The sequence below is a fragment of the Octopus sinensis genome, linkage group LG10, assembly GCF_006345805.1.
Source record: "Octopus sinensis linkage group LG10, ASM634580v1, whole genome shotgun sequence".
Lineage (NCBI taxonomy): Eukaryota > Metazoa > Mollusca > Cephalopoda > Octopoda > Octopodidae > Octopus > Octopus sinensis.
In genome coordinates, this window is record NC_043006.1 from 29,671,443 (window position 1) to 29,697,586 (window position 26,144).

Genomic DNA, 26,144 nt, shown 5'->3' on the forward strand with positions numbered 1-26,144 from the left:
CATGCTAACGATTCTGCCCGTTCACCACCTAGTAATAATAACAACAATAATAATAATAATAAATAATAATAATAATAATAATAATAATAAAAACAACAACAATAATAATAATCCTTTCTACTATAGGAACTAGTCCTGATATTTTGGAGGAGGGGCCAGTTAATTACATCAACCTCAATGCTCAACTGGTTCTGTATCTTATCAACCTTAAAAGGATGAAAGGCAAAGTCAACCTCAGCAGAATTTGAACTCAGATTGTAGAGCTGAAAGAAAGCATTTTGTCCAGTGTGTTAAGGATTCTGCCAGCTCATTGCATTAATTTGCTCTAATAATAATAATAACAATAATGATGGTGATGATGATGATGATTGCTCCTGCTGGTTTTGACGTATGAATGTTTAAAGGAGAGGATTTAAAGATAGTAAGAAAGCAAAAGTCACTAAGAAGCTGCATCTGTTTGTGATGGATTCAGGAATGTAATTTGAGTCCAGAAATGGATTTTGCTATGAAGTCACAATGGAGACATTGATGATTTTGATTTTGCCTGGGATTGGGCGAGTGTGTCTGTTGGTTGCGGGACATAGTTCTTTTATTGTCCTTTTTCTTCAACTCAGACTGTCTCGAAGCATCGTGACACATTTTATGCCATGCAGGTCGATCTGGCACTGTACGACAATGTGAAGGGTGTATTTGGTCCAAGAAAGAGCGGCACAGAACCTATTCTCTCTAACGATGGAACAAAACTCTTAAGTAGCAAAGATGAAATTCTGGAAAGATGGGCAAAACACTTTAAATCTGTATTAAATCAAGAATCCACTGCTAATCCTGAAGATATCAATGAAATCCTTCAGTGGCCTATAATTGAAGAACAAGCAGAAAATCCTTCCTAGGAAGAGATAAGTACTTCTATCAGAAAGCTTTTTCCATGGTAAAGCACTTGGACAAGACAGTATTCCCATAAATGTGTGGAAGCATGTTGGCAAACAAGCTGTAAGTAAGCTGTGCAAATTGGTCTGCTTGATGTGAGAAATGATGTTTGTTCCTCAACAGTTCAATTATAATAATCCTTTCTACTATAGGCACAGGGCCTTAAATTTGGGAGAAGGGGACTACGACCGCAGTGCTTAAATGGTACTTATTTTATTGAGCCCAAAAGGATGAATGGCAAAGTCGACCTTGGCAAAATTTGAACTCAATGTAAAGGTAGATGAAATGCTACTGAGCATTTTGTCTGGTGTGCTAACAATTCTGCCAACTCATTGCAGCAGCAGCAGCAGGAGGGGGGAATGGATGTAAAGTTTTAGCACCAGTAAAGTATAAATCAAGACAGGACAGAGTTCACCAATACTGATAAATATGTTGGCATTTCAAAATCAAGTAACTGTTAACAGGTAGTACAAGCATCACCCTGAAGCTGTAACTGAGGGAGGAAATGTAATGATTCTTTGGGATTTTCCAGTACTTACAGACAGAACTATCATAGCTAATAAACTGGTTATTGTTGCAAAAGATTTGTCTATTTATTGATTGACATGAGTATCTCTTGTGATCATAATACTGTAGCAAAGGAATTGGACAAGCTCAGAATATAGAAAGATTTGCTATTGAAATCAAAAACTGTGTGGCATCTCCTATTTAGAAAAAATGAATTTATTTATCATCAAAGAGGTCATTATTTTTACATTCATAATATTGTTAGTATTTTAATATTATTAGTATTTTATTGTCAGTATTTGTAATTTTAGTATTTTAATATTGTAAGTATTTTAATATTAGATTAAAATTTTGGCACAAGGCCAACAAGTTCAAGGGAGGGTAAATCAATAACATCGACCCCGGTACTGAAATGGTACTTATTTTATCAACCCCAAAGGGATGAAAGGTAAAGTCGACCACAGTGGTATTTGAACTCAGATCATAAACACAGATGAAACACTGCTAAGCATTTTGCCCAGCATGGTAACAATTCTGTCAACTCACCACCTTGTTAGTGTTTTAATATTGTTAGAATTTTCATATTGTTAGCATTCTAAAATATATGCTGTATTTCTTGTAAAATCTCTGTTATTACTATTAAATCAGAGATAAAAAAAAAAAGTTCTAAACTTACCCCTGCAGGAAACATTTTTGAGTGCAGTCTAATAGATTCCAATTGCCTGAGAGCCATTCTGATAGACTTGATGAGATCTCCTTTACACTATAACAGCCTTGATACCAGCTGTTTGGTGAGACAATAGCTGGAAAAGACAAAAGGTCAACCATGTCTTAGGATATCTTCAAACAAGGTGACATATATGACAATTATGAGGTTGAAATGTTACAACAATTTGTGTTTCATTCTCTGAGGTCCCAAAACATTGTGGTGATGGGAGAAGTGAAGCCTGTAAAGAAAAGATCATATGAATCTCTGACATTTCTATTTAAGTGGCGCCATAATCAGCATCAATTTCCTGATTGCAATATAGAACAGAACTTTAATCAAAAATATAAACGGTGTGTTATCCACTGAAGATGATTCTCGAGGGAATATCAAAACTAAGAGCTAAAATCATTTCATAAAACAAGAGAACCTGAAGAGAAAATTTCCATTAAATATTGAGATTGGTCAAATTTACAATTTCTTGAGCTAGGAGCAGCTGGGTTTTATAAATAATTTAAAGACCCAAAGTTATTGATAAACCATTGAGGGGATCCACTTGTTTAGCCTATTTTGTATCTGATAAAATTTATTATCACTCTCTGTTTTTGTCAGTGGATAAGTGTAATTAAAGAAATAGTTGAGTAAATGATTCCATTGTTGGCCTAAAGAGGAGGAGGAAGAGGTAGAACTTTCTTCTGCCCGTATTACGAGAGATATGAAACTAATATATATTTCAATTGACAACAGAGTGTCAATTATTATATATTTATTGTGGTTTTATCAATATCAACAATATCAAAATGGTGTTATGACATCACTGACCTTAAAAAATGATAGACACTAATTCCACCCACCCATTATACGGTTTTGGTTGTTTTTTTTTGTTTTTTTGTTTTTGGTTTGTTTTGTTTTCTCTCATGTCTCATTCATTCCATAAATCTCTGACCATTTTTGCTACTACAATGAAAAGCTTCAGTAATTACAAAATGCAACTGCCCCCTATTTCTTTCACCTCCCCAGCCCCTCCCCTCACTCCCAGTCATCGAAATCTCTCTGATTCTCACTTTCACTCCATTGCAGCAGCCATTTTACTTTCTTTTGTTCATTGCTTTATCCTGTTACTAAGAAAACACACACACAAGTCAAACATGGAAACCTTTATGCAGGCACTCAGCTTGTTTGAAATAGCAGCCAAATCTCTTTTGTATCACAGCTTATTGTAAAAAAGTAAAGACATAAGATGGCGTGAGATAGGGTGGTCACAACTGGAACGCCTTTGATCATAGATTGGCTCAATAAAAGATAACTTGGGACTAAATGACAAGTCCACAATAAAATATTACTGACAAAAATTTTTTAAACTCACTAACATCAGTTGTCAAGCAATGATGAGGGACAAACACAGACACACAAATACACACACATATATGTGTGTGTATGTATATATATATATATACATACATATAATGGACTTCTTCACAGTTTCTGTCTATCAAATCCACTCACAAGGCTTTGGCTAGCCCAAAGCTAGAGTAGAAGACACTTGCCCAAGATGCCACAAAGTGGGATTGAACCTGGAGCCATGTGGTTGGTAAGCAAGCTACTTACCACACAGCCACTCCAAACATTAATATAGTTTGGAACAATCAAATAATACAGGTGTGAAAAATATGGCAGCTGAAAGAAAATGTAAACCACAAATGGCTGACTCAATAAAGCATAGGAAAGTTTGACAGAAAGTAACCTATTTCTTTATTACCCACAAGGGGCTAAACATAGAGGGGACAAACAAGGACAGACATAGGTATCAAGTTGATTACATCGACCCCAGTGCATAACTGGTACTTAATTTATCGACCTCGAAAGGATGAAAGGCAAAGTCGACCTCGGCGGAATTTGAACTCAGAACATAACAGCAGACGAAATACGGCTACGCTAACGATTCTACCAGCTCGCCACCTTAAAGTTTGACAGAAAGTAACCTGCCACTTGAAGGGCCATGCTTTTTCTCAAGAATCCAGTCCAGCAGTGGAATAGTTTTGTTGTTGCAGGTGTTTAATTCCAGCAGAGACATGACTGACCAAACTTATCATCAATCACTTAAATCATGAAAACTTTCATTGAATTTCCTGTTTTTGTGTGTCCAAAGACACAAGAGTGCAGTTTGAAGAAATTAGGTTGTTACTTCTAGCAGGTTCAGTGATTCTATAGAGATTGTCACATTGGTTCTTTGAAACAAGTGATGTGTTATAAACAATGGCAGCACCATAAAAAAAAAAAGGATCCAAATCCTCCTGGGGCAGGGAGGGGTTGAAAGAATTTTTTTGTTCAGTTTTCACCTCAACCATTGTTGAGAGAAAATATAACTTAAGCCAAGGATATGTCAAAGATTAATGAAAATATTGGGGTTTTGACACAGTAGGGTAGTCCATGGAATTATTTTGGTACTGGAAGCTGTAATATCACAATACAAAACTGAGTTTATTCACTGACAAAAACATCGACTTAGCATTGAATTTTTAAAGTTTCAAATATTTAACTCCTTTACTTTTGAGCTTATGAAGCATTTTTCTTAATATCTGAAACTGTAGGAGTGTCTTTTCTGCATGTAACTTATTAGATTTATACATGTGATTTTATTAATTGATGTATAAGAAGACAAACTTTATGATTTGCCACCATATAAATCTTTATGTAAATGATACATGTGTGTGTATGTGTGTATGTGGCAAATGTGTGTGTGTGTGTGTGTGTGTGTGTGTGTATATATATATATATATGTATGTATTTATTTATCAGGTCATCCCATAAGTTCTGTCCGAATTTTGAGTAAAAGATAAAAGTGATTAAATGTTATATTTAATTGAAATTTAATCATCAATGTACATTCCCTGATTATCTATGACTTCCTTCCATCTAGTTACAAACTTTTTAATCCCATCAATGTAAAACTCTTTTGGTTTCAAAGCGAACAAAATCTGAAATGTCAGTTTTGACCTCCTCCTGGCTTGCAAAAGTTATGTCCCACAAATGATTCTGTAAACTATGAAACAAATGCTAGTCTGAAGGAGCAAGGTCGGAAGAATAAGGTGGATGAGGAATTTTTTCCCAACCAAGCTCTTCAATTTCCTGTAATGTGATCTTTGCTGTGTAGGGTCGTGCATTGTCCTGATGAAACATCACTCCTTTTTGATTCACTAAAGCGGGTCTTTTGTTCTTCAGAGCTCGGTTCAAATGCTCTAATTGCTGACAGTAGACTTGAGCATTGATTGTTGCATTAAGTGGTTACAACTGAAAGTGAATTACTCCTTTACAATCCCACCAAATAGAGAGAAGAACCTTTTTCCCCATGAAGTTCCCTCCTCGGTTGTGGTTGAGCTTTTTCCCTTTTACCAAGCCACTGTTTATGGCATTTAACATTTCGATAGAAGATCCATTTTTCATCACCAGTCACAAGTCTATCCAAAAAGGGTGAGATGAGTTCATGAGAATGGAGAGAAGAGCAGATGTCAACTCGGGATTTGTGGTTGCTTTCGGACAATTCATGAGGCACCCATTTTCCAAGCTTAGGAACCTTTCCAAGTTGTTGAAGATGATGATGAACAGTTGTATGGTTTGAACTAAGCTTTATTGCCAATTCTTCAACTGATAATGCAGGATTTTCTTCAAGTAATGCCTCAAGGAGCTTATCATCAAACTCAACTGGGTATCCTGTTCGATCTTCATCTTCAAGGCTGAAATCTCCACTTCTGAATTTTGCAAACCATCTTCTGCAAGTTCTTTGCATTCAAGCATTCCTTCCCATAAACTGAGTGTATGTTTAGAGTCGCTTTGGCTACAGAGTTTCCTTTTTTGTACTCATAAAGCATTATGTGCCTTAAATGCTCTTTGGATACTTCCATGTTAGAAAGGGTTTTAATCAAAGAAATTTTAATTCTATTATTCTGTAATATAATATTTAATTAGTTTAAATGTACACAAATGCATAAAAATAATTTTTAATTCCATTAGACATCCTAAAATACTATTAAATTTCATTCAATTTTAAAAAGGTAAAATTGGACAGAACTTATGGGATGACCTGATACATATGGGTGCTTATACATGTGTGTGTGTGTGTGTGTGTATATCATTATCATCATCATCATCATTTACTGTCCGTGTTCCATGCTAGCATAGGAGGGATGGTACCAGAAGAGCCGGCCAGGCTGAAGCCTGCACCAGACTTCTGTTTTGGCAGGATTTTTTACAGCTGGATGCCCTTCCTAACACCAACCACTCAGCAGATTCAGTTAAATTAGGTACTTAAATTGAGGCATCTTGTTAGGATAAACTTATTTGCACACTCAAACAATATTAGGTGAGTATCAAACTCCAAATATGAAATTTTTAAATACAGAGATAAGAACAACTTAATTAATAATAGATCTTAGACTGTCATGTGTTCATAAGATTACCTTTAAATACTTTAGGAGTTGATAATTATTTAGTATTACATAATTTTTCTTGGTGATTAAAAAAAAGATTTTCTCTTTAACCTCTTTGATTTATTAAATCTTAATAATCATAATATAAACCTACCCAATCCCTGTGGTGAATCTATTCTATCACAGTTAATATAAATATACTGGAGATGTACTTGCATAGCAAGTGACCTGATTTGAGATCGTGTGCTGGAACGATAACAATTGCAGCATGGAAGGTGTTTATAAACCATTTAAGAAACACACAAAAAAATTCCATGGTGCACAGAATTCTGTCAGTGAACAGGTCACGGTCTCAAAGTGACGAAAATATTTTGGCAAATTAAATTTAAATGTTGAAGTGAATCTAACGATTTTTGTGTGTTTCTTAAATGGTTTAGAAACACCTTCCACACTGCAATTGTTATAAATATACAATTTTTTCCTAACGAGTCCTTAATTTTCAAATCTCCCCTAATTATAAAATACACCCTTTATGATCCCTTACTGCCATACTTCATTCCTTGATCTTCATTGTATTTTAAATATATTTGCTTAACCTATTTCTAATGATATTTTTAATTCTATTTTATCTCTATTATAATCCAGTATACTTACACCTTTTCCAATCTAGTATTAATAATTAATTAATATTCTGATTATAACTATTCATATCACAATTCCATTATAATATTTTCGTTATTTTCATTTTATATTACCTTATTTTCTTTTTATATATCCTTGCATAGCATCTTTTATTGACTTACATTTATGAAATTTTTTAAAAAAGAATTTTTTTTAGTATAATGTTTTTTTTATAATTTTTTATTATAGCTTTTAGTATAATTCTTCTCTCAGATATTTTCTTATATTTCCTTGTATAATTTATAATTCTTATATCTTAAGAGTTTATATACTCTATGTATTTTTCATAATTTTTTCTATGTTTTATTAATACTTTGACAGTTTAAAATTTTTTTTCCATATATCCCATTGCGTACTGGGAACCTAAAATTATAAAATTACTATATTTTTTGCACATTTTTTTAATATATATTAAATATTTCATGTTTTATATTTTCATAAATTGGCACCCATGCCAGTGGCACATAAAAGTACCCAATACACTCTCAGAGTGGTTGGTGTTAGGAAGGGCATCCAGACATAGAAAACCACAACAAATCAGACTGGAGTCTGGTGCAGCCTTCCAGCATGCCAGCCAGATGATGATGTATATATATATATATATCCTTTTTTTTTTTACATTTTCTTATATTCATCATCATCATCATCATTGTTTATATTTTATATCTGGTTATATTTTTATCTTTATTTTTTATTTCCTTATATTTTTGAAGTTTTTATAGTATAAAAATTTGGTGGTAATTTACAATTTTTAATTTTTTTCATAAAATCCGTTATATGCTGCAACCTTATATTATCATATTACATTTAGTTATATCTGAAACTTCTTTCTAGCCTTTATATATCTATATATCTACATTTTGCTTCAATGGTATAAGTAAACTAAGGTTAAAACATACTCCTTCAATTTATATTCCAGCCAGAATCCTTTTAACAGTTTTTAACACTTTCTCTTCCCCTTTAAGATGACAATTCAAATAAGCTTTATTAGCCACCCCATCCCCGCTTTTTATTCTCTTATCACCACTCCCCCATCAGACACCCTATGACCTACCCTTTGGTGTAGATACAGGCAGAGGTAAAGTTCCATTTTCTTAGTAGAATGGCTATCATGATACTAATTAATTTATAACTCCCTAAAGATCTAATTTTAAATATTATGAAGATTACATTCTCCCTACTGTCTTCCATGTGAACATAATGGGGGGGGTCCCCTACTCTCTCCTTCACCCTTCCCCACCACTCTAGCCTATGCTAATTTCTGGCTTGTTTGTCACTGTACTGTCCTTTTTTTCCCTTCTGCCAAAAAATTTAGTTGTGAAATCATTGTAAATATTTGCTCTCTATTGATGATATGAAAATGTTTAAATATCTAACTAGTGCTTTATGCTTGAAGTCTAAGGGGTCATCTGATGAGAACGGTTTCCTTTGTAATGATGTAATGCTTCCATTGATCAATTAAAAGAGTTGCTCGAAACAACCATAAAGAATACATCTTATACATCTTTGTTACTCATTTATATATATATATATATATATATAGCATAAGGGTGTCCACATAGTGGTTTCCCTCTAATATGTATATATGTATATATATATATATATATATATATATACATACATATATAATGATGATGTATGTATATGCATACAAACACACACGTCTATACATTAAAGAAATTAAATGTCAAATGAATAAAATCTAAATACATGAATGTGTATAAATAAATGTGTGTATATGTATATATATATATGTATATATACACACATACACAAACATATAAACACACATATGTATAAATATATATATCATCATCATCATCATTTAACGTCTGCTTTCCATGCCGGCATGGGTTAGATGGTTTGACTGGAACTGGTAAGCCAGAGAGCTGTACCAGGTTCCAGTCTGAATTTGGATTCGTCTCTACAGCTGGATGCCCTTCCTAATGCCAACCACTTCGAGAGTGTAGTAGGTGCCTTCTACACGTCACCATCATGGATGCTTTTACGTGTCACCAGCACAGGTGTTGTTACACATCACCTGCACCAGCCACAACTACCATTTTACTTGGTTTGATGAGTCTTCTTAAGCACAGCCAATCGCCAAACATCATGATCACTTGTCATCACCTCTGTTACACCCCACATTTGAAGATCATGCTTCACCACTTTGTCCCATGTCTTTCTGGGTCTACCTCTTGCATAGGTCCCCTCCAAAGGTGGTTTTAGTATATATATATATCCTAAAACCACCTTCATAATGTTTGTCCTTAAGAGGCACTGCTATATCAACCTTCTCTCCCACCCACATTTTATCCCCTGACACCCATCATTTCCTCTATCACCTGAGAGTAGAACAGGCACATACTACACCCCTTGGCCTTGTCAGTTACCTTTACTCCACCCCACCACCTACAGTCTCCCCCCAATCATCTCCATCTATGCCTTCTGCCCCCTCCTTATGTCACTCTCCACCATCAACACCTCACCCACCTGCAATCACTCTCAATGCCCTTACATATCTATTCCAACTCCTGCACACACCTAAATCTCTCCTATATTTCTCTCCATCATTTGCTTCAGTCACTTCATCCTACCCGCTCACCCAGCCCAAGCCTCTACATCACCTCACCCATTCTCACCACCCCCAATGTGTTTCTACCATCCTGTCTTTTTTTTTAAGCATATCTCAAACTAGTTTATTGAATGTCTCTTGCATTTATTAAGACAGTAAGGTAATATTTGAGGAATAATATTCTAGTGTAGAATGTAAAGAGTTAACAGCCTTTAAAAGGTGAAATATTTTCTACTCCAGTAGAATATCAGCATTTGTGATGACATGTAGGCTCTATGAATATATACACCATAATAGTATATATAACCATAGATAAAAATAAGCAAGTTACATCATATGTGCATATGAGTGTTGTTGAACAACCAAGTAGTAAACATCCTTAAGGTATTTCAATAATATTTTTTTTCATTAACCAGGTACGTATAAAGTATGAAAACATTTCCAAGGGATGCTTCTGCACGAAACACATTAAATACAGGCTAGCCATAATTAATTCAGTGGAAATAAGAAGAAAGGTCTGCTTAATCAGTGAAATAGCCTGTCGGTCATTCTAAGATTTCTTCTCTTCTTCTTCTTACAGCATTCACCCGGGGTGGGTTGAGCTGGCTTTATTCATCCTCAATGCTGCATCTCTCACAAACGCCGACCAGGCCTGGCAATTTGAGGCTAACGACCACGTGATCTCCAACCACTCCTTATTCCAGTGGTGAATGCCGTAGATATGGGGGCCTAGGTTGAGTTCCAGATCAGCCTTGACTGTCATCAGCCAGGTTTTTCATTGTCCACCACATCGCTTTCGCCAACCCTGAAGGGAAGCTGGGGCAATTGCTTCATAGATGAATTCTCCTGGTTGACGACGGAGGGCATGACCCCGCCAACGTAGACGTCTCGTTAGGATGACTTGTCGGTGGGAGGTGAGTCTGCACTGGTGTCGCACCGAATTGTTGGAGACAAAGTGATGCCATCAGACACGAAGGATGCGGCGTAGACAGATTTGTTACATACCTGTCCAATTTAACGTACTAGTCCAATAAAACCAGCACACATCCTGAATTATTACTTACTAGCTTAAAAGCTGCCCTATTGAACGGCTTTTAAGCTAGCTCCTGTGGAGGACTCTTCACTGGGCCTTGAGCACAACAATGACACTTTATGCATTGAGTACATATTAAAACTTGACCAATATTTTTCAAGCAATGAACAATTTTCATCAAAACAATGATATAATTTGTCAACTTGAAACTTATTGCAAAGCTGCAGGATAAACATTTTTCATCTTCCCATTTGGGTGCCAATATAATTTATTTTTTTTTTGTCTAACCTCTTTTTCTCTCTCTCTCTCTCTCTCTCTCTCTCTCTCTTTCTTTCTCTCTCTCTCTCTTTCTCTTGATTGTTTTCAACCATCACAAGTACCATACAGACACCATTCAGACTTCTGATGTCACCACTATCAATACCTTTGACTTTGCCGTCTATTACATCCCTTACTATCACCATCATCCCTGACCGCCTTAGCTACCACCACCACCACCACCATCATCACTGTTGTCTCCACCTCTATCACAACTACAGCTCATACTATTACTATCACCTCATTACCAACATAACTGTCAATCTACTACCACCCTCACCGTCATTATGCCTACTGTTACTCTCACGCCAGCAGGAGGAATAGTAGAAGTGTCACTGAACAGTGAGAGGGGGGGGGTCAAAGTGTGACACACTGACACACAGAAATTTGTTTTGGCATTTATTTATTATACATTACTCACTGTAGGTCAACATTTAATTACAATCAATTTAAACTTTTAAATTCTCTCTCTTGTTTTCCTTCACAAGAATCGTAATTAACAGTAAAGAAAGGCCTTCACATAATGGGATAAAACGAAGAACTAAGAAACTGAGTCATACATCCAATTTATTGGGAATTAATTCTTATAGTTAAAATCTTGTGATATTTGAGACAAAGCAATAAATTTGTGCATGGAAAACAAAATGAAAAAATGACTCATATTTTGCTAAAGTATTAATAATGTAAATGAAGTGAAATGCTTCAACAATAGTGAAAAGAATTTGTGGAGGGAACATGTGGAAGGAGTAGACCTAGGAGGATGTGGAGCAAAGTGGTGAGAAAAGATTTTTAGATGTTGGGCTTCACAGTGGAGATGACAGGGGACTGAGGCTCTTGGCAGTTTGCTGTGCTTGAGAAGAAACATCAAGCTTAAGTAAAATTGTGGTTGTCCTTACATACAGGCATGTTCCCTGCAACCCTCTGCAGCTGAGTGTTTCTAATCTTGCAGGTTCATGGAAACTGGTATCACGTAAAAAGCACCGGTACCAGTGCCATATAAAAGCACCCAGTACACTCTGTCAAGTGGTTGATGTTAGGAAGGACATCAAGTTGTAGAAACCATGCCAAAACAGGCATGGAGCCCAGACAGCTCCTGTCCAGCCCAACATTAGATGATGATGATGATATTTCAGAAAGGTTGTACTTGACTTAGAAAATGAGAAATTCTAAACTATTTGCTAAATGTTAGACTAGATTTTACTTAACATTGCATCTATATTATTTCTACCATCATCAATACTTTTTATGTTGATCTCTACCACACAATCCTTGGGCATCCTGTCTTCTTCCTTTTAGCCCTAGGTTCCAGTCAAAGACTTACTTTACTAAATATCCCACAGAACTTCTTAATGTGTGGCCTATCCATCCCTACTAAAATTTTACCCCCTGTGGTCTGAGGGGTTCCTACATGGTTTTGAAGTAGAGTTTTATGTTGCTCACAATATCTGGATATCTAACATTTAGGATGGCTCTAAGGCAGCCATTCCAAATGTCTGGAGCTTCTTGATGATATTCACATTCATCTGCCATTATTCTGTACCATTTTATTATTATAACATCACATTTGAACTTCAAATGGTTGAAAAAATTTTCATAAGTCATGTTGCCTCCACCACAAAAATCTTCAACGAAAGCTTCATCTCAGAATTATTTGACTTAAATCTTTGAATCAATGGAAACAAAATGCAAGTTTGTTTCTCTCTTACATTTATATTTAACACTTCTGGTACAGCATCATGGTCAGTGTGTATGAAAACATAATCCTTTCATCAAAATTATAATTATTTAATTCTATGTGAACCCTAATCAAGCAGATCTATGATTAAAGGCATTCTATGATGATCCTGTCCTTTTAGGGGTCGTTATCTAATAGATCCTTTCCTCTTCCAAAGTAGTAGGGTGCATTCTCAAGAGATTTAATTTCTTTGTTCACTCATCAAAGTTGTTTTTTTCTTTTTTCGGATAAGCAAAAGGTTTCTTATGCTTTTTAAATGTAATTAAACTAAATACATTTTTCTTAAATTAAAAATTAGAAATAAATAATAATTTCTATATTTCCTTTTGATGAAGACTACAGATTTACTGTTAAAACCAAGGAAAATCCAGAAGTCAAAATATTAGAACTCAGAAGAAAATATTTACAAAGAGTCTTATTGCAAAAATCTTCCCATTTGACTCAGAACCAACTAGAATTGTTATGGAATCAATTATTTATTTTTAAAAATGTAGAAAAGATGATGCTATAAGAATATGACCACAGAGATATCGAAATTATCTCTTCTCTATCCATCTATCTTCTCTGCCCACTATTCATGGAAAGGTTGTACGGGGAAAATATTCGGGAACCTCCTCCATAGGGTACTACTACCAGAAGCAACTGGTAGTACCAGCAGGATACCCAAGCATAGCTCTTCAACCTGAAGAACTTGTCTTGCTATTTTTCTTGCAATATATTCTGACCTCGTCTCTGTATTACCAGACTTGTATCCTCTCAATGTAGTAGCAGCTTGACCAGAAAGACTGCCTGATCTTCTGAGCTACACACCCTGTTGAGGGAACCCTATTTTGGTTGATTGTATTCACAATCCTACTCATTTGGTCATCATCCCTACTAATATTTTTAATTAAAACCAAAAGAGAAAATTTTGAAATCATAACACATAAGTTATATATTTTTGAACTTAATTAATAGTACTTCTTATATAAACCAACTGATATAAATGTTGACCCTAAAATTAAAGATCCAAGATTGCTATTGAGCTTTGTTTTTGTCATTTTCTATAGTACTTTTAAGCATTTTATTTTATTCATTGTTTTTATTTTCTTCAGCCTCTGCAACAGTTTATGAATATGAGAGTGTTTCTGTCTCTGATTTCAGAACAATCTTCTTTTGTAGCTGAACTGAGAATGAATGGTGATACTTTCTGTGTTCATCTCTCATCTTATCTTCTACACCCACTTATTCCTAAAAGGGTCATGGGGGCAGGAGTCCTCAAGCACATCTTCCATCAGATCCTGTCAGAAGCAATTGTCTTCAATTAATCCAGCTGGATCCCTAAGAAAAACCAACCAAGCTTGTGAATGTTATCCAACCAACTTGCTTGTGGTCTAAACCTGAATCTTCTGCTAGTTGGCTTTTGTCCATAAAACCTGTCCACTGATTCTTTCCTGAGACATTCTTAACACATGTCTGTAGTACCAGAGCCATGATCTCTCAATTCTGTGTTACAGTAGAAAATTTGAATGCATTAAAGCAACTTAATCTGCTTCTTCATGCTTCATGCCAAAATTATAAAAATCCAGCTTTTTTTCATTTTTATCTAAAATTTCTTAACTCCAAATTAAGAATCTATTTGGAATGAAACACTTGATTGCAGAGGATCCTTTCTCCAAAATTTTCAACTTTCACCTTATTACACCCATCTCACTTTCTGATACCAAATTTACTAAGGCAGAAAATAAAATTCTTGATGTTGGGACTAGGCCAATGAGTATTGCAAAGATTGTTGCTTTAAAGGAATGATGAATGATGACAGAGGCTTGAGCCATTTTCTCTTTCACCTAACAGTCTTTCACAATACTTACATTTTTCCTAATTAAGTACAAATGAGCGCATTTCATTTATGACTGTAGTCTACTAAGAAGAGTTACTACATTACTTAGAAAATCTAATAGAATGAAACTACAGTCCCTGATTGGAAATAAACTAACTAAAATGATATGTGAAAAACACAAAATCTTATGTTAATGGTCCAATGATCTTCTTCGTCGTCATCATAATCATCATCATCTTGTAGTTAATAATTTATATCTGGAATGTTTGTTGTTTCCTGTACAGATTACGTTTAATACAAGTTCCACTAAAACTACAGCCTTTCTACCAATACTGTTGCTGTGAACTGTAAAGAAAGCACAAATGGTAGAGACCCAAACTAGTAGATTCTTTACCGTGTTTAGTTCAGTGTCTGTCACTTGACAGTTCAAAAACAGAGTCAGCTTTGTTTTTCAAACATACTAAGTCAACAAAATAAGTCTTACTGCTTTTAGAAAAAGGAATACATATTCCACTATACTTTCAAATAAATTCCTATTTATAATTATAAATACAGGCTTTTGATGTTGTTTTACTTCAACATAATATAGAATACTTTTCCTTTTTTCCCCTTGTCTCTCAACATGAATTTAAAAAAAAATTAATATCATGTCTAATGTCATCATACACAACATAGAGAGAACCTACCAACCATTTTGCTTTAGAGGCCTTACCTACAGCATACTTTTAGAATATATTCCTCTCTCCTATCACCAATAATATACTATGTGTAATACAGCTTGTAATATTACATGGTGTTTATTGTTTATGCTATACAGAATAAAATGGTTTTTGTATGAGATTTTTCACAAACACTTGTTGAATCCAGCCATGTGTGTGAGTGCGCACACACACACACACACACACACACACACACACATGCATGCATGCATGTATATGATCATTCTGTCATTAATAGAGTTTAAAGTTTAAAGAATTGTCACTTTGGTCAAGATAATTGACATACAGGAATCTGGTTGTGGCAGCTTAAATCCTGACTGCACTTAAACTCAGCAACCTTCCAGTAATTTTCTAAACAGCTTGGAATAATCCTTGAGTCTGACTATGAATGTTCAGTTAAAGTCAAATCTAGAAAGTGATAACTGATCTTTGTTAATGGCCGTCTCCCGGTACATCCAAGATCTGACAACTATTAAACGTAATACAATACATGGTGGGGTTGAAAATTTTAGGCTATTCGGTGTAAGCTATAAAGCAAAACTAGATAGATTATCGCAGAATTTCTCTACATAAAATTTAAAGTAAGAAGTCAAGACAGTGGCTAGCAGAATCAGTAGAGTGTCAAACAATATACTACATGGAATGTAGATTTGTTCCTTTATGTTTTAAGTTCAAGTCCCATTAGAGTTCACTTTGTCATTTCTCATTTCAAAGTCAATAAAATAAGTAATTTGGTTGATTAACTCAAATTAACCATCTTTGAAATCTTTCAGCATTCTGCCTATGCTATTATTATTATTATATTATTATTATTATTATTATTATTATTATTATTATTATTATTAATAATAATAATAATAATAATAATAATAAGCCCAGTATACTCATCATCATTACCTGTCTGATAAGGGTGCACCAGACACATGCATCACAACCATATGTGCACAACATGGTGACCTCATATCAAGATAAACAGTGCATGACCTTGCAGGTGGGGCCCAGTTAGAATTTTCTTCATGTGGAGCAGTCCATCAGACTCAAAAAGGTCCCTGAATAAAGGTTATTTAGGGATATAGTTTTGAAGTGTTGATATGCTGGGGGGGAAAGTCGGAATATCGGGTGTTGTAATGTGGTAATAAAGGTTGTAATGTGATAATACAAGGTTTACATTTCAAGTTTGCTTAAATACAAAGTTATATTTCTAAATAACTTTAAAAAACATGTGGTTTTGTAGTTTATGTTTTGATACTTAAAAACATTCATTCTACATAGCAGTTCCAAAGAAATCTTGATGGTGTAAAACATGGAAAAAAACCCAACTAAATATATAATTAACTAAAAGAGAAATGAATATCGATATTTTACAATGGAAATCATTTGTGGAAAAGCACCAATTCAATGAACAGATAGTCTTTCTATCTGCTTTTATATATTGGCATGCATCAGACGGGGTATCAAAGACTATTTCTTGCGCATAAGTTTAATTTTTGGCATGTTTTCTCTTGCTAGATGCTCTTCCTATCATCAACTACATTACAAAGTGTGCTTGGTGCAATGTATCATGGCACCAGCACCAGAGAAGTTGTCATGTCCTCTACAAGACTAAAGAGTTTTCTCTAGTCTGTTTGCCAATCACTTTATTGGGTGTACTGAGTATATTTTATTGTGGTCCCAACATTAGAGACAAACAAAAGGTCATTCTGACTTGTGCTATCTCCAGTCATTTGTAAAACATTTTACAGAGTGTCCTAGAGATATGTGACTGTGGCATTAGCACCAGGAAAGTTGTCTTATCAGCAAAACTAAAAGGTCCTTTCAATATTTGTTTCCATTTCTTTATTCACTAACACCAAAAGATTGTCTTGTTATCGGTCAAGAGAAAAGTGACTGAGGAAAAAATAAGGCCACAGCAAGAAATGGGATAAAAGAGCAGAATGATGAAGAATGACATTGATAGGCAACATGCCTGTTGGTAAGGAGACTAGATGGAAACAACAAGAGCAGTATAATTCATCATCCTCAAATTTACTTAATTAGAGCAGCCAGCCATTGGGATGCCACTCTAGATGCTTTTGCATTGCCATTGGTCTCTGTTCTCTGCCACGCATAGCAGGGTCACAGTGTAGTAACTTGTCCACGAGTGGCTTGTGTTAAGTAGCTTGCTTACCAACCACATGGTTCCGGGTTCAGTCCCACTGCGTGGCATCTTGGGCAAGTGTCTTCTGCTATAGCCTCGGGCCAATCAAAGCCTTGTGAGTGGATTCGGTAGACGGAAACTGAAAGAAGCCTGTTGTATATATGTATATATATATGTATGTGTGTGTATGTTAGTGTGTCTGTGTTTGTCCCCCTAGCATTGCGTGACAACCAATGCTGGTGTGTTTACGTCCCCGTCACTTAGAATAAGTACTGGGCTTACAAAGAATAAGTCCCGGGGTTGATTTGCTCGACTAAAGGCGGTGCTCCAGCATGGCCGCAGTCAAATGACTGAAACAAGTAAAAGAATAAAAAGAGTAATTTTCTCTGTCTGTCTCTCTTTCGTCTTCCCTCAACTGTGCCCTGAAGAATGGTTTGGAACAAGGAACTGTGACGAAATACATGACTGTGCCAAGCGAGCTTTCATCATTTTTGCCCACTCAAGGAGTAGTTCCTGTCTACCAGTATATTTTTCGACAAAGCTGTTCGTTTTGTGTTCTGTGTGAGGGATGAGTAGCAGCCTTCTGGAGCATTTCTGCTCAAATGCCTGAATTCTTTTTTCCATATCAGCTATAAGGATCCAGCTCTCAAACCCACACAGAAGGATCAGAGTCATCAGGCACTCATTGTACACTTTGAGTTTCAATGGAAAACTAACAGAGTTGCTGTTCCATGTGTTGTTGTTCAGTTTTGATTGGGAAAGAGAACAAAAAATTATGTAAATAGAACTGTGTACATAATTTAAAAATTCCTTATCATTAATGAATAAATTGTCATGTTTACGTCAACTCTAAAACCAGACTGGATTGAAATAAGTGTCCTTCTTCTTCTTTTGTGGCTGAGTGAAAGAAGCTCGCTTCTCAACCACATGGTTCTGGTTTCAGTCCCACAGTGTGGCACCTTGGGCAAGTGTCTTCTTCTATAGTCTCAGGCCAACAAAAGTTTTGTGAATGAATCTGGTAGATGGAAACTGAAAGAAACCTGTCATATATGCATGTTTGTGTGTGTGTGTGTTTATCCCCCACCACTATTTGACAACGAATGTTGGTGTATTTATGTCCCCATAACTGAGCAGTTCAGCAAAAGAAACCAATATAATAAATACCAGGCTTTAAAAAAAAAAAATAAATACTGGGACTGATTCATTTGACTAAAATAATTCTTCAACACTGGGTGCCCCAGCATGACCACACTCTAATGACTGAAACAAGTAAAAGATCAAAGATATGATTAACAAGAGGAATCACTTTACAGTTATGAATTAATTCGTGTTTGTCCTGAACAAGAGAAGTGGCAAATACTTTAATTGCATCCATTTTGTTTAGAAGAAATTAAAAGATCAGAATCATATTTTTTTTTCTGCACACTAACTTCTCTCCACTATTTCCAGCTTTTATCCACCTTTTCACTAACCCTTCAACAACCCTGGGTAAGAATTTTAGTAGCCATGGGTGTGTGTCCATCAACACTCTCTAAACTCCACTGCAAATAACAAACCAACAAAGTAGCCTCTACATATCATCCAAGCTGTTAGAAGCAGCAGGCAATTCTCCCTCAGATAACTCATTACTATCCTTAAAAAGGTAGGACAACAATGATAGACATGATAGAAGGGGCCGAAATTTCTTTGATCATTTGTCAACACAAAGCTGTAGACTAAAACAAAACTAAAAAAAAAAAAACAGATATGAGAATGAATAAAATGCTTTGTCCAACATTTTTTCAGTTCATTTTACTGAAAACTTATACACAGCATTTTATTCTAGTCTAGTGGAAGTGTTGGTGCACAGACATCCTGCTTTATTCTTCCACTCTGCACTGATTGTGCATCCATATGCTATCATACAGGAATCCTTGTGTGTGACTTGTATATTCTAAGATGAGAAAAGTTGTAGGATATCTTAGAAGCTAGAAGAGAGTGAAGAAGTAACGAATTAATTAGAATAAAAAAGATGGAATGAATTACAAAAAAAACCCCAGCTGTGAATTAAAAGCATCAAATGTTGTTTGCAAGAAAGATCACTGAACTGGTATGAACATGCAATAATAAAGGATAATAAAAAGAAAGTAAACCAATAAGGGTGGTAACCTGAGTAGAAATAGGCCAAGAGCCAAGGGACCTCAAACTAGCAGAAGAAATGACAAAAAAAAAAAAAGAAAAGACAAAAGGTAGAGAACTAATCATGCAGACCCACCCATGTCAGCAAAGAAAACTGGAAATATATCATATTTTTTAATGAATTCTAGCTTTGAACTGACATTTTATCCTCAGTAGACTTAAAGAGTAGTATTAAAAATTAGTTCTCAGCAAAACATATTCAAGCTTATGTCCAGAAGAATCAGTAAACAGAATCCCTTGTCAGAAGACTAAATCTCAAATTCCAAATATATATATATCTTTTATGAAAATCAGGCTATTTTAAACTGTTTAAACATGTGTGAACTAAAAAACCTAAAATCATACCATGAAAAATATTGCATGAAATATTTTAAACAAATAATTAAAAAAAAAAAACCTAATTGTGTTCTTTATTTCAACAAAGCTTGAAATACTGTAGACCTCTAAGAAGCTTCAGTGAAAGTAAAACAATTCAAAAGCATTCTTATGACAATTTTATAGAAATCTTTACAGTATATTTGGAAACATTTTTAGCTATTTACAATTACTGCAACTCTTCTTCATTAAATTCTACTTCGGTGTTGGTATCTTTCGGTCAAAAGAAACATTTCCCACACAAAGTAAGCCAGACATTTCTTGTAAAGTTGGTCAAACTACTTTCCTTGATACATTCACAAATAACTCTGACAACTTAGTACTTTAAGTTGGGAAACTCCTAAAGGTTGTTCCTATAATTTAACAAATTCCCACTTGTATGACTCATTATAATAATACATCATTATCTATTTGGCTTATAATTATAACATTTCACTCACATATGTTCTTCCTAGAATTTTTAAATCCTAAAAGCAACAAAAGTAACAACAATATGAGGATGAGTTAAAAATATTTCTAAGGTTCTGCATGGAGTATCTTTATGCACACTCAAATGTAGGCTCCTACATACATATATATACACATACATGCATAGAGACATAGATACATACATTCACACATACATATATATATACACAATGATAAATGCATACATGCACAAATATATATACAGATTCATATAGATATTATATATATATATATATATATATATATATATATATATACACATATACACGCATACACATACATGTATACCTATATATTTTAAAATTGCTGTATACATAACATTATAAAGAAGTATAAAGTCCAATGAAAATGTCACCATCTGACTGGTACTTCTAACAAGAGTCTGTAGTTGTTATCAGCACAGTTCTGTTTTGTTTTTGTTTTTGTTTGTTTTTCTTTTTTACTGATATTTCCCCTCACTATCATTTAAATATCTTCAAACTAATATACCTTTATTTTCTTATTTGACAACATTGGTTTGCATGTAACATTAAAAGATGCTTTCCATCTCCCTCATGAAAGAATTTTGCTCTTAACAAAGGCAGTAGTACAAAGTAGCTTTTTAAATTGTACATCCATCATATGGCCACATAGGCAGAAGTGTCGGTGTGAGGTAAGAAGTTTGCTTCCTAACCACATGATTCTGGCTTCTTTCAGTTTCCATCTACCAAATCTACTCAGCCTGAGGCTATAGTAGAAGATGCCATGAAGTGGGATTGAACCTGGAACCATGAGGTTGTTCGCCATTACCACTTGACAACTGGTGTTAGTTTCTTCATGCCCCCAGTAATGTAGCAGTTCAGCAAAAGAGATCAATAGAATAAGTACCAGGCTTTAAAAAGAAAAAAATGAAGTACTGGAGTTGATTCATTCAAATAAAATTCAAAGGGGTGCCCCAGCATGGCCACAGTCTAATGACTGAAACCAAGGCACATACACACACACACAGATGCAAATATATAAAACACTGTTTATCTCTCTCTCTCTCTCTCTCTCTCTCTCTCTCTCTCTCTCTCTCTCTCTCTCTCTCTCTCTCTCTCTCCTTCTCAACAGTAAACCTGTTAAATCTGTTTAACTCTGACCCCACATGGCAGATGAACTGACCCCACTGGGTCTGCAGAGTCAATCTGGAACCCTTGCTACCTTGTCTCCTTCCACCTCTCCTTCACAGCTCCCTTTTATTTCTGTTACCGCCCCCCCCCCAAACATTGTTCCCTCTGTTATACCCTTCATTAACATTTTCTCACAATAAATCTCTTTCTCTCATGAGTGGTGTGGGGAACAGCTCTCTTGTGACCCTCCCCTGCTGGTGCTGCAAAATTCACTCAATACACTAAGTCAGGGGTCACCAAACTACGGTCCATGGGCCAGATCCGGTCTGCTGCCACACTGTACCTTTTTTGCTGCTTAGTTTGTGAGATGCAGATATGTGCACACTGGTTGTGATACACTCTTTACTCTTTTACTTGTTTCAGTCATTTGACTGTGGCCATGCTGGAGCAACTCGACCCCGGGACTTATTCTTTTGTAAGCCCAGTACTTATTCTATCGGTCTCTTTTGCCGAACTGCTAAGTAACGGGGACGTAAACACACCAGCATCGGTTGTCAAGCAATGCTAGGGGGACAAACACACACACGCATATATATATATACATATATATACATATATACGACGGGCTTCTTTCAGTTTCCGTCTACCAAATCCACTCACAAGGCATTGGTCGGCCTGAGGCTAGAGTAGAAGACACTTGCCCAAGGTGCCATGCAGTGGGACTGAACCCGGAACCATGTGGTTAAACAAGCTACTTACCACACAGCCACTCCTGCGCCTATGTGCACACTGGGTGTGATATGACTATCTTATTGCTAATGTCACTTTCTTTGATAACTTTTTGGTAAATAAATATGTTGGTTGTCTTTATTTTTTTGTGTATTCACTGTATTATATTGAACAAAATGATTATGTGGCCCACATTCGTCACTCCCTCAGTTATCTGGCGCACCTTGCAAAAAGTTTGGTGACCCCTGCACTAAGTGATTGATTATTGATTCAAGTAGTGACAACACATGACTTGAGAGTTTTCTTCAGTCTTGCTGATGGCAAAGCAAACTCTATAGAGTTGATAGCATGAAAAGCTGCACCCAGTACATCCTGTAACCATGGAAACCATGCCAAAAATGAGGCCTAGGAGAAAAATGAGGTCCTCCAACCTGTTGAACCCTGTTAAACCATCCAACCCATAGCAGCATGGCATGATGATGATGATGATGATAAATGTGTGTGTGTGTGTGTGCACGCGGGTGTGTGTGTGTGTGTGTGTGTGTGTGTGTGTGTGTGTGTGTAAATGTGGTTGATATGGTTGTCATTGGTTGATGTTGACATTCTTTGTTGACTATACTTACAAAGACCTCAAGAATAAAAATAATCCCTTCCTAACTTGAACATAGATAAAGGTTGGTGACAGTAAGAGAATCAGTAAAAGCCTACTTCAAATAATTCCTTCTCGAACCTCATGCATTTATCATGAGAGGCATCAGGCGTAATGTGCAAGAGAGAAGACTGAGCTGGTAGGGTCATGTGATGCATACGGATGAGGACAGCTGCTTAAAGAAGTACCAATCTCTAATTGTGGAGGGAACCAGAGGAAGGGGTAGACCCAGGAAGACATGGGATGAAGCAGTGAGAAAGGATCTCCAGACAGAGGAGATGACAAGGGACTGAGACTTCTGATTGTTTTTCTGTGCTTGAGAAGACATTCGAAGCTAAGTAAAACTGTAGCTGTCCATACATACAGCTATGATCTTTACATCCCTTCCTCAGTTGAGGAGTCCTTGCCTTGAAGGCTCATGGGTACTGGTGTCACATAAACTGTCACTTGTACATTTGTACTATTTTACCTACTGCCCTGTGTGTGTGTGTGTGTGTGTGTGTGTGTGAGAGTGTGTATGTGTGTGTGTGTGTGTGTGTGTGTGTGTGTTATTTTTATACATTTTATTTACATTGGTCCATTGGCTTGTATTTCTGGAACCTCAGTGGTAAACACCTGCTTCTTCAGATGAAGTTAAACCAAGTGAAGAGGCACCTCTCATCATTTAGAATGCTGTGTGTGTGTGTGTGTGTGTGTGTGTGTGTGTATGTGTGTGTGTGTGCGTGCACATATGTGTGTGCTTGTGTGTTTGGCATATCCAGCCATAATAAGAGATGCTGGGGCAATTCTAGACTTTGATAAAGTATTTCATGTTAAAAGTTGAAAGGAGTTCTGATTTATACATGTAAAACTTGAGAGAAATAAAAAGATCCAGGAAGAAAGCTGACTAATTTAACTCGGTTAATTTATTTAGAAATGATCTGAATTTAAAACTGCTGTTAGTTCTTGCTAACCACAAAAAACATGATTTATTTTCACTAGAAGACAGATGCTTTAACTAAACTTTTCATATCCAACATCATACTAGCTGTAAAAATCTACTATTTTTATTTGCAACAGCACCAGATTTAACTTCCTGACAATATTAAAATCTTGACTTCCATCTAAAGTAATGATGTCAATGAAACTAGGACAGATATTAACATCAGTAATGCTTAACACCATACTTTATCTACAATATTATTGTTTATCTATGATGCATAGATTGGTATACTTAGCCACTTCTCTATTACAAACAATATGCTATGTAGTTTTATTATATTCTTCTCAAACAAAATTTTATATTTCTAAAGTTATTAATTACTAGTAAATTTATAATAACTGCATTTGCTCTTAATCAAATATTTCCTATCTTCAATACTTTTCACATCATTTCACATAACTGTTTCTTTAAGAAAAGTGACATTTTAAGCAATGAATCACTACTGAAAATAAAACCATAAATCCTCTCAGGTAGCTTTACAGAGCAAATTTCAGATAAAAAGAAAATGGAATGTTGCCCATTCATTAAACAGTTTTATAATTTTTCTTTATAAACAAACTAAAAATTACTAACAAACCCATGACTAATTGAGTAACATTTATGAATGCCACATTATCTTTCACTAATTCCACTAGGAGGAAACTTGTGAGAACATTGCCAGACCTTATTGTCAAATTAGGAGTGAGTTGAGAAACATATAAAACGATTGACTTATGTCTTTCTGAACAACACTGCAAACTGGATGGGAAATTGAAGTGAATTCAAAACAGAATATAATTAATTCCAGCCATCTGAAGACTAGGTTCGTTAATACTGATGATGTATATAATTTCCTCTAATTTGTCTGCTACAAGAACCTGATCAAATGTCCTGACTGAGTTCATCTCTAATCTCCTGATAAACTGTTAGCATTGAAGAATTTATTGGAAGAGATTCTCTCTCTAATCTATCAATTCTGAGATGCTTCATAGTTCAGTTATGTCCTTCACACCCTTCTTTTATATCAATATTATATAAATCAATATATATCACTATTATATAATTGGTTTCCTGGCTGTTAATTCTGATTAGATGCTACTTCCTGTTTCCTACACATGCATTCTTCATGCAACCAAAACACCTCATAGAAGACAGGCATTACTTTTAGGAACAGAGGACTTAAAAAATCCCTTGTTGCACACACAGCTTAATTTCTTTCACCAAAACCCTTTCAATACATGGGTATTACACGTACCAAGAAAAACTGAAGACACTACCAACACATTCCCTACAAACAATATGTTGCCTAATCACAGACAATCTTAAAACTGCATCTTAAAAGCTTGGCTTCTCTTAACAGCTAAACAAGAGAAAAGTGCATCCTGCACTACAGCAGCCAACATAGATTTAGGATGTTGCAGATGTTACACACATACATATTCCTGACTTCATCCAGTTAATAAGCAAACCTAACCCCTTACACACTACAGCCACCAAACCACCAAAATATGCTACTGTTTCCTCCATGATCTCTTCTCTTTCACCTTACTTTTCCATCCTTTTTTAAAATATTCATAAATATGTATGTATGTATATATATATATAAAAATATATAAATATATAAACATATATAATATATATACATATAAAAATGTATATATATATATAGACACGTATGCAGTGTGTGTCCCTGTGTCCTTGCCTTGACATCACTTGATAGTTATGAGCGTCGCTGTCATTCATTTCCAAATATTTTGTGAAAATGTTTGGCTATGAAGAAATATTACACTGGTGCCGGTGGCATATAAAAAGCACCAACCGATCGTGGGATCCCGGGACATCTCGCTGTGCTTGAGGAGACCTGTTGAGTCAAGTGCATGTACATGAACATTGAACCAAATATCAATGGAAACAGTAGTTGTGATACCTGTGCCGGTGACACATAAAAAGCACCATCCGAACGTGGCTGTTGCCAGTGCAGCCTCCACTGGCTTCTGTGCCGGTGGCACATAAAAAGCACCATCCGAACGTGACCGATGCCAACCCTGCCTCGAATGGCTTCTGTGCCAGTGGCACATAAAAAGTACCATCCGAACGTGGCCGATGCCA

The 26,144-nt window shown here is 35.5% G+C and overlaps 1 protein-coding gene across 1 annotated transcript in view; it reads right to left on the reverse strand.

Moving 5' to 3' along the window:
* The window catches only part of LOC115216329 (WSC domain-containing protein ARB_07867-like), a 180,296-nt gene that overhangs the window by 67,337 nt on the left and 86,815 nt on the right, over window positions 1-26,144 (reverse strand). The window contains exon 2 of the mRNA XM_029785551.2: window positions 2,111-2,237. Within this exon, the coding sequence (XP_029641411.1) occupies window positions 2,111-2,237 (127 nt within the window). The remainder of the gene's footprint in view (window positions 1-2,110; window positions 2,238-26,144) is intronic.